Source organism: Gobio gobio, assembly GCF_949357685.1.
Source record: "Gobio gobio genome assembly, chromosome: 4".
NCBI classification, from domain to species: domain Eukaryota; kingdom Metazoa; phylum Chordata; class Actinopteri; order Cypriniformes; family Gobionidae; genus Gobio; species Gobio gobio.
In genome coordinates, this window is record NC_137100.1 from 12,956,861 (window position 1) to 12,971,283 (window position 14,423).

The 14,423-nt window shown below is 37.1% G+C and overlaps 1 protein-coding gene across 5 annotated transcripts in view; it reads right to left on the reverse strand.

Moving 5' to 3' along the window:
* Window positions 1-168: 168 nt before the first annotated feature.
* rabep1 (rabaptin, RAB GTPase binding effector protein 1) overlaps window positions 169-14,423 on the reverse strand; it is a 54,985-nt gene continuing 40,730 nt past the window's right edge. For 3 of the 5 annotated variants that reach the window (XM_079815989.1, XM_079815988.1, XM_079815990.1), the window contains 4 exons: window positions 8,229-8,284; window positions 7,171-7,269; window positions 6,733-6,849; window positions 169-2,963 (listed from right to left, as the gene is read on the reverse strand). In XM_079815989.1, the coding sequence (XP_079672115.1) occupies window positions 2,862-2,963; window positions 6,733-6,849; window positions 7,171-7,269; window positions 8,229-8,284 (374 nt within the window). In that variant the 3' untranslated portion in view covers window positions 169-2,861. Of the gene's footprint in view, window positions 2,964-6,732; window positions 6,850-7,170; window positions 7,270-8,228; window positions 8,285-12,759; window positions 12,919-14,423 lie in introns of those variants that run through there. The other 2 variants (XR_013816422.1, XM_079815991.1) reach the window with 2 other exon arrangements.

The following is a 14,423-nucleotide window of genomic DNA, read 5'->3' on the forward strand; positions in this document are numbered from 1 at the left end:
TTGACTCTTTCATAATTTTGACTTTTCCTCGTTGACTTATAATTTTGTCTTAATTATGACTTACCATACTATGAGTCGGTTGACATGAGATTAATAAGATTTATGTGATCTATACTAACCTCATGAATTGGATCGGCTACTGACCGGAAATCCACATAAAACTTGTTTCAATTTGTTTTATTATATAGATATATACAGGGATATGTACACAGTACAGTATATAAATTTGCAAGGGCTTCTGTATTTGCAACAGCATGCAAAAAACAGAACCATAACTGTTGTTATTGTGAATGAATCTGAACTATTACTCTTCACAGACCCAGCAGAAATTACTGTCATGAATTATAAATTATACTGACTGAAACAAAATGGGAGTTTCCTAGCCGTATATTTGTTATTAGAGTTCCAAGTGTCTTCTAAAGAAAAAAAAATGTAGTTCCTAAAATATTCATATTTCAAACTACGCTTCTGTTCTAGTGTGAAACATGAATCCATTGAAGTAGTAACTTTGTGTTTGCAATGTGACGACGGCACAGGAAGTGTGAGCGTTATGAAAAAGACCGGTAATAAAATGAACACCACCACAACACACATGGTCTTAATATAATGCACATATTCACACAGAACAGCTTCATCATCATCATCATCATCATCATCATCAGTCCACGAACAGATCACAACAGCAGCACTGGCCATATACTATAATAGCGTTGGGAAGTTCTGTGTACTCATCAGATGGAGTTGTTTAAGTGGTGGGATTTGTTTTCGAAAGCTTTTAATTCATCGTATTTATCGATTAAAAAAAAGATGCATATTTTTATACATGGAATACTTGGACTGAATTAGTTTTTCCGAATAGCACTGATAACCGTCTCTCTTTTTGTTTTTACAAAATTAACGTACCAGACATGCAGGTACAGCAGTTTTTCCAGCCAATTTTGGTTTTCAAGCAAAGATCATTTTGATCAACATACTTTGTTAAAGGGTTAGTTGGTTCACCCAAAAATTAAAATCGTCTCAATTACTCACACTCATGTCGTTCCTTATCAGCAAGACTTTTACTCATCTTCAGAACACAAACGAATATATATTTTTTGATTAAATCTGAGCTTTCCGTCCCTCCATTGACAGCCAACTAACACTTTCAAGCCCCAGAAAGTAGGAAAGACATTATTAAAGTAATCCATGTGAATCCACCTCAATTTTATGAAGCGACGCGAGTGATTAGTTTGCGGGAAAAAACACAATTTACCACTATATTTACAAAATATTCATCTTCAACGTACGTTCACGAGAGCACCAAGGCGCATGCGTGTTGACGCGAGAGCAAATTTGCGCGATGCTTCATAAAGCTGAGGTTAAACTACTGGAGTCACATGGATTACTTTTAAGATTGAGTTGTGTAGCTGTCAATGAAGGGAGAGAAAGATCTCAGATTTCATTAAAAACATCTTCATCTGTGTTCTGAAGATGAACGAATTGAGGAACGAGGGTGAGTAACTAATGAATGACAGTATTTTCATCTTTGGGTGAACTAACCCTTTAATTCTACAGCCTGAACTAAAATACAATTTATTACCATTTAATTATTATTATTATTAATTTAAAAAAATACCATGCTGAAATCACATGGCACTTTTTGTCCTGTAATTTTTTATTTATTTTTGCCATTTAACTGAACTGGATATATATCACACACCCTTGTTTCCTGTAGCTGAGTTACATCATCTCACATCCATTGTTTAAAAAAAAATCAGCAGCCAGAAAGTGATTTAAAACCATTAGCCCTTTCCATGTTCCTTTCGATTTGATTTAAACCATCCAAATACGCTGCTTTGAGTATTTAAGGTCAACATGATCAACTTTGGTTCTATACGAAATTCTATTTACGCTGCACGCAAGACATACATATATTATTGTACCCCTTAATGTGGTACACAAAACACAGGATTCGGTTTAAGACGCCACTTAGTCGCACAGGGCATCACTGTGACAAGTACATCATTAGCATAGTGTGCTTTCATTAATACACAGACAGCAGGATGATGGGTAACCACCTTCTAAAACAGTGCTGCTGCCTTATACTTGACGCAAATCAACCGAATATCAAAAACCTGACCAAATGTAAACTAAATATCATCAGATTTGTGTCTGCAATATCCGTCGGGAAGAAAGAAAAAACACACACGGAAAAAGAAGCAAAAACATCAGTCCGTTCCAACAAAAGCAAAGGTTGTTAGGAAGTAAAAGAAAAGATTTTAGAGGATCTCCTAAGACGGGCGTTGAGGATAAACGATACGACACAGCCAGTGAAATGATTGGTGGATGAGGAGAAAACGTAGGAGGCGGGTCAAGACGGGAATCAAAGTCTTGTGGATTAACTTAACTAATGCAATATACACACATAATCTGTATACAAGTATGTACAACACACTTCAGGAGCGTCTGTTTCCTTCATAGATCGCTGCTGCTAATTCAGCAGACGGAAAGACGAGGAAGGGAGAGGTGAAAGAAGGAAGAGATGGGAACTTTGGTAGGGTCTGGGAGTGTCACATCCTTTTTCTCATTTCCTGAACTGAATGAGGAACAAAAGATGCGTTCATTGAAAGACCGGCATCTCCTCGAGGCAAACAACACGAGACACAAACCCTTCCCTCGAATGGAGACGGGAGTCTTTCTGTGCTCTTGCGAACGCATGTACAAGCTGGACAGATAGCAGTAGTAGGTCAGTATCAGTAGTGTTTCTCCAAGACCTGCAAGCTCAAGTCTTCCTCGCTTGAGTCGGGCCGAAGACCTTGAGGTACAGGTGGAGAGTGTATAAGAGTGCATGTGGAGGAGGAGGTCGTGAGGAGGAAGTGACATCATGTCTCGGGAAGCTGGTTGATGTCTGTAAGGTTGGTGTCGTTGAGGATGGCACGGATCCGCTCTAAAGAGTCCGCTTGCCGAATACGCTCCATCTGCACCTGCAGGAGAATAAAAGCATTGTATTTGCAGCGTAACTACAGCGCTCACAATTACACAAAATGCCTTTCCATACGCCTTTTGTATAAATCTTTTTTCCAATTCAAAAATAAAAATGTACAATACAGTTAAAATGTTGGAGTTTTTTGTTCAATGTGTTTGAAAGACGACTCATTTGCTCATTTATTTGATCAAAAAGACTTGTCTGGCTATCACCAGACCAAGCTCAATCTTTTAAGATTGAAAATTGGTCCGGGGAGTCTGCTCTTCTTTTCTTTTTTTTTTTTACTGCACAAGAGGCGTGATCAACGGGCATAGTTCAAATGACTCTGTACGCAATTGGATAGTCCTTCAACCAATCAGACCAACGATCCATCGCTTCTCTATCCGTCATTGTGTTAAACCCGCCAATAGATAAGCCGGTTTGTGATTGGTCCCCGCAAATTTGTAACAGAAGCAGGATAGAAATATTTACAGGTTTCCAGCCTGAGCTGCAGGGCGAAATCAAATCGCCAGCAGATCGGGCTCGGTTTACCCAGTCTACAAAAACACAGTTAAACCAGTAATACTGTGAAATATTAGTTTTAAAAACGATTTTCTAATGAAATTTACTTCTGTGATGGCACAGCTGAATTTTTAGCATCATTACTCCAGTCTTAAGTGTCACATGATCCTTCAGAAATCATTCTAATTTGCTTATTACAGACCTGCAAACTCCTCAGAGTAAAAAAGGTGACAGTGTCGCGCGCGCGGGTGGGGGGGAGGTATGCAAATGACAAATTTCTGAGCGTGACTTAAAGAGAATGACACATTTAATATTTAAAAAATGATTTTATTTACAACACGGAAACACCTGGAACTCAAGGAAGTGTTGTGACGCATGACAAAAAATAAAAGACTGACAGCAGAGGTGTTACACAAAACTGACGGTTCGGTACGTACCTCAGTTTTGAAATCATGGAGTTCGGTACAGCAGTTTTACAAAATTGCTTTTTAGATTTAACAGTGGTTTACTGAAGAAGAAAAAAAAAAGTGTCTGTCCTTGAATTAATTAAATTATATCTAAAAGTGTATTGAAGATATTGCTGTAAACTATATAGGGAGCCCTTACTTGCACATTCATATTAAAGGTTAACAAAATAGAGCCCAAACTATTCAGTTGCTATTTATTTTTAGGTCTAATAATCAACACTCAAATAACACATTGTATGCAAACATGTAAACTTCACATAAGGCAGTTTTTGCATTAACTTCTAAATCTAATAATAAAATTTTGTTGTTAAAATGTTGTTAAAATATAATAATTTATACACAGTGTCTGTCATTTTCATGACATGATTATTTCATGCATGTTAAATAAACAAGACATCACTAACAGGTTAAGTAAAATATAATGAATATAACGGCTAATATAGAGCTTATATTTAGTGAAAGAGTTGATTTCTCTAGTGAATAAAATTCTGTGGACACTGAATGACTGCCTGAGGTAAATGTGATGCTAACGTTACATGACATGGTTTAGTTTACAAGCAGTTATATTGACGTCGTTGAAACACTGATTTAACGATTACACCACATATATACATGAAAGTAAGTTGTAATGTATCCTCAGCATTACCTTCATTCATGTTTATTCTTTAGTAAGAGATGATTGATCGCGCGGCCGCTTGAACTGTGATCATGAAGTGACCAGTCACGCCATATATAGAGGGTCAAAACGGCATTTATCGTTTGAATCTCTTGATAAAATGGACTGAATACTTAATATGTTCGTGTTGGAACTTGGAATGAAGTGTGTTCCGCGCTTTAAACAAGCCGACTGTGAGCTGTTAAAGATTGCACCCGGAAACCGTTCGGTAACGTTACACGCGTGCACAAGTTTGCAGGTGTGTTATTATTAATTCTGAAAACAGAATGCTGCTTAATATTTTTATGGAAACCATGATCCATTTCTTTCTGGATTCTTTGATAAATAAATAAAAAAAGTTCAAAAGAACAGTTTATTAGAAATAGAAATCTTTTGTAACATTATAAATGTCTTAATTGCATTCCTTGCTGAATAAGTAAAACTCTACAAATATCTTACCGACTCCAAACTTTTAGAGATGAATCACGTTTAAAATTGGCAAACAGACACATTAAAAAACGGTTTAATTCATGTTTAAAAGTGCAGTTAAAAGGTGCACTATGTAACTTTTCCGTCCACTAGAGGTCGCCGATTCAAAACAAAGGCGTAGTTTGATGACGACAAGTTTGAGTGCAGAATCTTGGGACAGAATCTGGTCTCCACCTCACAGCCAGTGGAAAAGAATCGTGATAGGACTCGGGCAGAAATCATGTTCGCGGGCTTCATTGCACAGGATATGTGCTGTGAGAAACTTTGCTTGATGTCACAGCGTTGACGCTGCTCTCTGCGCGCGATCTTCCCGTGATGTACTTCTGTCTGAGTGTTCGTTTGTCACAATATATCAGGCATTAGTTCAACATAATACACATCTGATGGACTAAAATCGCTTTAATGTTCAAACTGGTAGGCCTTAAAACACATACAAATGACAAAGCTTTGTGAGGACGCAGGTGAAAGAGTCTGCCTTCAGGGCGCGTGCACGTTGTCAGAGACGCAGAACCGAGCCGGTTCACTGTGTCACAGAAAAAAGCTGAGTACTGAATGGATAAGTTTTCCGTATTGTTGTTTTTGAATAGTGCACAATCGCTTTAAATGTTCAAGCCTTTAAACGCATTTACTTGACAAACTTTATGAGGACGAAAGTGAAAGCGATCTGGCTTTGGAGCTTGCGCGCGCGCTGTCTGTATGTGTGTGTGTGTGGCACTGCGTAGGCTATAAGAACGGCAATTAACTTACCTGTATAAACTGTGTAAAACATGCAGTTACTATAGTGATTCTGGGCATCTATAAACACAGATAACTGCTTCTGCATCTCTGTGTGCCTGCAAACTGCACTTGATGTGACTGACGGGGCGGAGTCACGTGACTAAAACCGAAATAACCGACATGGGAAAAATACGTCGGTTAGAGGTTCTGAATTTCGGTTTCGATTATTTTTCGATTAATCGTACAGCCCTAATATAAACATTTAAAGGCTACATGCTGTTTAAAAGTAAATAATGTTTATAAAAAAAGATCAAGTGAAAAATAAGCAACCCTCTAGGCACACGGTAATAATTAATTATTATTACGTAGCTAAATCTAGTGTACAACAGTAGCGTAATATATTTCTGTCAATTTCTTCATGTTAAACCGAACTAAAATGACAGCGAGTGTCACACTTGCGTGCGTGTGTGTGTGTGTGTGTGTGTATCTGCGCCATTCATTCACACAGAGATGCAGAACATGCAGGATTAATATTTAAATAGTCTTTTGCGGTTTAATTTTCACAGACACTAGTATATATTCAGCTACAGTCTGGAGCCCTGCGCTTAGATAAACACCGAAGCGACTGAACGCAGCTGCGGGTACCAAATATACTCGGTACGACCGGTACTACAGAAATGCTGGTATCGTCACATTTTTTTAATTTTAGTACCGACTTGGTACCGAAGTACTGGTACTTGTGACATCCTTAATATGGCCTCTTTAAAACATATACACCCACTTCAGGTGAATACATTTTTTTTTATTTAGTAAGACAACAAGTCTTCATTGTTCTGGCCAAAGCTGCTATCATCTCCCAGAACGGTCTTAACATGCTATGTAGAAACAGTGTTGTGCTTCTAGCGGTCCTTCGTGTTCTACTAGTGAAATGTGTTTACCTGAAGGGTCTGGGACAGCTTGACGAAATCTCTCTGGACCTGCTCGCTGACGTCCAGCTCTGTCTGAAGTCTCTGTGCCTTGTCTTTCTCTTCAAACGCCTGAGTCTCCAAAGCACTCTAAAACACACATTTTTTTCAAGTTTACTTTGACTTTCAGTTTACTTTATAAATCATGCTTGTATAACGCGTATGTATTATTCATGTATATGATTATATATTCATTAATACAAACATACAATCGTTTGTTTGATGCAAATCGTGTTTGCATGGACTTTCTGAGAATCCTGTTTATCTGATCAACTGATTCATCACATGCACTGGAAGTGCTGAGTTAACTATGAACTTTGAGTTATGTTTCTCATAAGAACTCATTGCAAAGCTCAGCATGCAGAAGACTAATGTTAAGGCAGAGGGCAGTGATCAAAGAAGAATTCAGACCTTGCTGCCGAGGGCTTCTTTCAGCTGTTCCTCCAGACTGTTCTTCAGGCCCTGGACGTTCTCCAGCATCTGTCTCTTCTCTGCCAAGCTGCTCTCCAGCTGTTGTAAAGATCAACAAGTAGACACAACAACACAACAAATCATCTACTTCAGTCCAAAAGTTAATCACTAAAACTTTAGGTCATATTTCATTTCGCATAAAGAAAATGCATGCACACAATATGTAGATACTCAAAATGGAGATTTTTTTTTTGTTACATTTAAATTGAGAAATGACAAACCCCCTCGCCCCCAACAGGGTTATCATCATTAACTAAAACTACTAAAAACATTTAAAATGTTTAAATGTTCTGTTTAAACTGAAATAAAATAAGATATAATTATTAGTTGAAAAACTTTAAATGAACATTAGAAATGTTGCTTTGCAATAAACTGAGATAAGTTGGAAAGCACTTAAGCACTCAAATTCTTAACTGGAAATAAAAAAAAAAGTAACTACAAATAAAACTGAAAAATAAATTAAACCTAAACAGCAATATTAAAATAATAATAAAAAAGACAAAGATAGATAGATAGAGAGATAGAGAGATAGAGAGATAGAGAGATAGAGAGATAGATAGATAGAGAGATAGAGAGATAGAGAGATAGAAATGAAAACCAATTCAAAATATTAATAAAACTAAAATAACACTGGCCCCCAATTCTGGTTACTATACTATACTATAATAATATATTTTTGGGATATAGCTATTTGGGATTACTGCAATAATCCCCATTACTGCAATAGTTTGGACATGGTCTGGACATGTTTTTTGGGGTATAATGATAAAAATGTATTTAAAAAAAAAAAGAATAAAACACTGAAAAAGCGCTGATTATAATATTGTATAAAAATGCACAGAGTTTAAATAATATAAATTATTTAATTGATGAATATTATATTAAGTTATAATTGATTTTGGGATCAATTATAACTTGGACATGTTCTTAACCGGTTTTGTGACATTCAGTCCCAAAGACAATAAAAATCATTAGTATGCCTTGAACTTCTGCCCTACCTGTTCCTTCTCACTCTTCACTCGTTCCAGTTCCGTTTTCAAGCTGGAAAAAGATGCTATAGGGTGGAAGACAGACAACAACAGAAAAGAAACACGGTCACATGCTGTTGCTGTGTTTTGCATTAGTCAGACACATGTAGTCAATGCATGGCCAGTTCTCCTATGACAAGAGCACGAGTACAAGGCGAGCATTTTCCTCAGTAACAAGAGGAATTATTTGCTCAAAGATCTGTGTGTTAGTGCTGCCTGAGCCGGAATGTAAATTGAAAAACTGTGACTTGACAATGAATTGAGCTTGACTTTACAAATACTACATCTCAAGCTTGGCATACTGTATCTGCACTGTGTCACAAGCAGTAATAAGGTTGCACTGAACAGTGCTGGGAGTAACTAACTAAATGAGTGCCAATACTACATTTTTCAGTAGCATAAACAGCTGTGGTACTGTTTCAAAACAATGTAGCATTTTCAAGTACTTTAACAAGTAACAAAGCGCTACAGTCCATAACTGTGTAAAGCTTTCCAGCTGAGCAAGTTGAGGTAATTGAACACGCTCTCTTAAATGTCCTTACTTTCTTAAAGGGGTCATGAACTGAGAAATCAAACTTTCCTTGAGCGTTTGACATAAGAGGTCATCGTACTATAAGAATATCCTGTACGTTTCAGAATGGAAAACTTCCTTGTTAGTCAAAGAAAAGCTTTTATTGACACCAGACCCAAAAGACCCGTTTTTCACAGTGGGGATCTATGACGTCAAAGGGAGGCAAGGATCGCCTCTGTAGAAGATCAGCGCCTACTTCATCACCCTTTAGCCCCGCCCACCGATTCACACATGCAACATAGGCCTAGTGTTAAACCAGATCGAGCTACCAAGCAATAAACATGCCATTGATGATTACAAAATAATGTACAGTGCCTGGGCTCAACAGTAACATGTAAGTAACGGTGTTCATTCTAATGCCTGATCTGAAATGTAATGATTCATGTAGTCAGATGTTCTTTGTCTGTGTGTCAGTAAATCAAACCAGTGACTAAATGTCAACTTGTGTTGTTTCTCTTAGTAGGATGAAAAATCTGTTATTTAACAGTGATTCAATTCTATAAAGAAAGCGATCAAAGAAAGCTCCCTTTGCAGCGCGCTGAAGCTGTCAATCAAACAGCGAGTTTATCAGTGACTCCCGTTTTATTCAACAAATCTCTTAACTAGATCACGTTTGCACTATTATTGAAGATGAAAGCATTCGTTAGTGTACAGAAACGGTAGCCTGGATGCCAGCCGAACTTAGCCCCGCCAAAAACATTTTAACTCGGGTAGTTCGGTCTGGAATTGATCGGTAGAGAAGTAATTATCCCTGAACAGAAACTGTTCGGACCAATGAAATTGTCAGGGCGGGCTTTAGGCGATGATGGACAAATGATCAACATTAACGTAATCATCCACGTCATCAAAAGCCGCTTGGGTTGAATTTGTTCTAATCCTAAACGGAGAACTTGTTCGTATATGCATTCACCTTTACTATTTCTCTCAAAAATGATGATCGTGTTGGTAAGTACTCTGTGTATCCTTAAATTCTTTTTTTTACAACACCGGCAAAGATCGTTTACATGTTTTTCTTCTAACGTTAGGCTACTTATTCCAGCGTGCGTGCAGACAGGGTTGCCAAGTTTTTACAACAAAACCCAATTGCTAACGTTCCTCAAAACTAGCCAAAAACAAGCCCAATAGCTTTCCAGGGGGGGTCTTCGGGAAAAAAAGGCATTAGAGGGGTAAAATATGTGTTATTTTGGCAGGGCTGGCAGCTAAAATTCGCATTCCTGGGTCTGTATATCACATAATTGGGGTCGCTTCAACCCGCGGACATGGCAACACAGTGCAGTTGAGTTCTGTTGACATTTGACAACTAACGTTATGCGTCGCTCCGTTGCTATGATTGGTTGTAGGTCTATCCAATTGAGATCTTTCCTGGTTCGGTTGAAACACGCCCCATAATCACAGCCCAACGGAGCAGTATCAGACTCATATTCTGACTAGAATTGAGTATGACGACGTCAGGCTACAGAAACGGAGTTGCAATGGCGAGATCACAGCTTTCATGCGCTCAACATGTGTGTGATCGGCTACAATGATCATCTCTGCAACCTTTCATGCCACGATGCCATAGATCTAAATGTAATGCAACACTATTCACGATTAGTTAACAATGAGAGCTGTAATAGCAAAAACGCACTAAAATAGAGAGTAATACTTAGCTATTTCCAATGGAAAGACGTTAGCCAATCACAGCAGTGGGCATTTACACTGAAGTCTCCCAGCAGACACACCCCTTAAAACAGATCGTTCAAACCAGAGGGCTAAAATCAGGGTAGGAAAAATGCCTTTTATTTATAAATTATGAAAATTTTTGATGTAAAAAGCATTCTAACATTAAACATAAACATAAAACAACGCAGTTCATGACCCCTTTAAGTTTTGCTGAATTGAACTTGTAATGACAAAAAAAAACTAACTATTTGTTAACCACATCTTTGTATAGCTGCATTTTCTTGTAGACTAATATTTAGTAAAATACTGTCATTCATCATCATGTCTTCTACTTGTATATTAGACGTGCCAATATACGGTAAAACTATATAAATCACGATAATGAACATGCACAATATTGTTATCGTGGGCACTTCAAAATGCCGTGAACAATTTCTTATGAATTATTTAGATTTTGAGAGTTAATTTTATGAATACGTTTACATCAACCGGTTAAAATGTACAACACTGCCTGTATGCTGCATCAATGTAAACAACAACACGGATGAGAAGCATGGCGGAACGAGTGAGGGAGATGGGCTGAATAAAAATGCAAATTCACTCCCCGACAGCAGAAATGCAGCTGTGAGCAAAAGCTGCTGCGCTACTTTCTGTTTCTGAACCGTACTTATATGGTTCAAACACCCATTGCTATGGTGTTTATCACAACGCTGAATACTTAAACATTTTTACATTTTAAGCTGGACTAAAGCATGCCCTAGCCTAGATATTGTTTAAAAATGTTCTGATGTTAGATTTAGGTTACCTTAATTTATTAGTTAACATAACTAACAATAAAAATCCTTCTAAATCATTTATTAATCTTAAATATTAAATTTCAACATTTATTAATACATCATTAAAATCAAATGTTGTATCTGTTAATATTTAATGGACCTGAACTAACATGAACAGTTGTATTTTTTATTAACTAACATTAACAATGAGCAATATCTACATTTGTTACAGTAGTTGTTACACTATGTTGATGTTAATTAAATGATTAACTAATGGGCCTCACTATAAAGTGTTAGTTCTTTTGCACTTTAAACCGTTTGAAACGTGTTCACTTTATACATATTTGCGTATTATTTCATTGTATTTAAATGTTCTTTTTGTTAAATGACAAAAAATAAAATAAACTTGTTAGGACAACACTTTGATACATTAATTCAATACAGTGAAAAAAAGCATAATCAATTTTTATATGAAAATGTCATACCGTTGCATGCCTACTGTATCTAAATTAGGCTGTTTTCAAGTTGTATTTAGTGTATTTTATAACCCTAATTAAAATCTCCACTGTTTTGTTCATGATAAGTACTGCTAGAAACAAAATGAAGATAAAAAAAATTGACTCTGAAATTATTGTTTTAATTACAGTAAATGTTCTTATTATGATGGATACATTTATATCCAACCATAACCGGTTTCACTTGGAAATGTGTCACATGGAAGTAAAACTCTACTGCTCAAAAGTTTGGGGTCAGTTTAAAAGAAAAAGTATTATTCTGAACAAAAGCAGAACTTTTAATCCTGAAAAAAAAAAAAAAAATGCATCTCAGTTTCCACAAAATATTAAGCAGCTTGACGGTTTTCAACATTGACAATATTAAGAAATGTTTCTTGAGCACTGAGCAGCAAATCAGCATATTAGAATGATTTCTGAAGAATCATGTGACACTGAAAACTGAAAATTCAGCTTTGCAATCACCAGGAATAAATTACAATTTTGAAATATATAAAAGTTTTTTTTAATTCTAATAATATCTCACAATATTACTGTTTTTAATGTATTTATTAAACAAATAAATGCAGACTTGGTGTGTATAAGAGACTACTTCAAAAAAAAAAAAAAAATCCTACCAACCTCAAACTTTTGAAGGGGACTGTATGTTGTAAACGACTTCACCCTTAAACTACCTCAATGCAATTACCCACTTCTTGTTTCCAAAAGTCTAACTTGACCATAAATAAACTGCTTTAAATTAAAATTTGACAAGAGTTTCAGAGTAGCTTCCACAACAGAGAAATTGACACGAGTATGCAGATAACATTTCAAATGCACATAGAAATGAGTTTAGACATTTACAAAGGTTTTTTTGCACACTATTCTATTTAGTTATGCACATTTGTAGAAGCACAAACACATTCAAGTTTCATTTCTCTTCCAAATGCAGAAACTAACCAACTGTCTCCTCAAGTTATATTAGTATTAGTACAGTACACTACACAGCTAAATGTAGTACAAAGTGGTGTGATTGAGCACACAAACACAGTGCTGATGGGTTTAGGGTGTGTGTTAGGATGGGGTCGGTGGAGCCACTACAGACAGACACGACCTAGAAAAACATACAGTCAGGCAAAGATTCATACCTTCCAGGATGTCTGAACATAAGTCACCAATGCGGGGAGAAGTGGAGGAGAAAAAGACAGTATTGAAATGCAAAACATGAGAGGTAAATAAGTAGATAAATGAGAGTACATTCCTCTGATTGAAGGAGTTTCACAACCCTTCAATGATTTGAATCAGTTATTGGAAGCTAAAAACAAAAAAAGGATGAAGGAGTAATTCCTTTTAAAAGAGAAGTTAGATTTGGTTACATTTTTCCAAACCTCAAATGTAAGCCATTCAAGTTAAGGGTGGGCGGTATGAACAATCTTACATCCTGGTATGAGTTATTTGATATCACGGTAGTTGTAGATTTCATAATGTACTTATTTTGGCTTGAAATTCAAATTGTAAAAGTATATCTCACACACACGCTATATGGACAAAAGTATTGGGACACCTGATCATTACACCAACGGACAGTAATGGCATCTCATTATAAATACATAGACATTAGTATGAAGTTGGTCCCTCCTTTGCAGCTAAAACAGCTTCCACTCTTCTGGGATGGCCATTCATCCAGTAGAGCATTTGTGAGGTCAGGAAAGGATGTTGAACGAGGCGGCCTGGCTCGCAATCTCCATTCCAGTTCATCCCAAAGGTGTTCGATGGGGTGGAGTTCAGGCCAAAAAAAGTTTCTCCACACCAAACTCACCCATCCATGTCTTTATGGACCTTGCTTTGTGCACTGGGGAACAGTCATGCTGGAATGGAAAAGGTTCTTCCCCAAACTGTTCCCACAAAGTTGGAAGCATAGCATTGTCTAAAAAGTCTTGGTATGCAGTCTACATTCACACTCTCAGTCCAAATCCAATTATTTGTATCCTAATTGGAATCTGATCTAAAATTATTGACGCCCACATTGTGTATTGCAACCGATTTGCGTGTCCATGCGCTCTTTCGTTTTCTGGAATATCTGCATTGGTTTCTATGGCAATGAAGTTGCATTGGTTGGCATGCACCAAAAACAACAACACTACTGTATCTTATGAGGCAGTGGCAAAAACGTATGAGGCTTTATACCGTGCTGTCGTCTCCGCCGGTCTCAAAACAAGTCTGTTATAGTCCTTTTCTGCTTGTCTGGCACTTTGCAACAAAACAACCTTGTTTCAGCAGCGATTTTCAGCATGTTTCCTATAACAACGCCTGACGTTTATCGTGGCGTGAGAAAGTCACATAAAATCACACAAAATCCGATCAGAGCGGTCAGACTGAAACGGATTTCCAGAAATGTGATATAAATAGGATAATCAAACCACATATGAATGTAGCTCGAAACGGATTTATAAAAATCGGTCACACTTGCTAAATCTGATTAGCCTGACAAGCCAGACCCACATCAAGATCTGGGAACACACCATTGGCAGGGCTCAATCCAAGGGGCGGGATAAATGCTTGTCTTTCAAATTCCCTCTGCACGCAATAGGATGGCGGCACAACAAACAAGAGCAACGAAGAAGGTGAAGCGGAGCTAGTTGATGGATTCAACTTTCGCAGTATC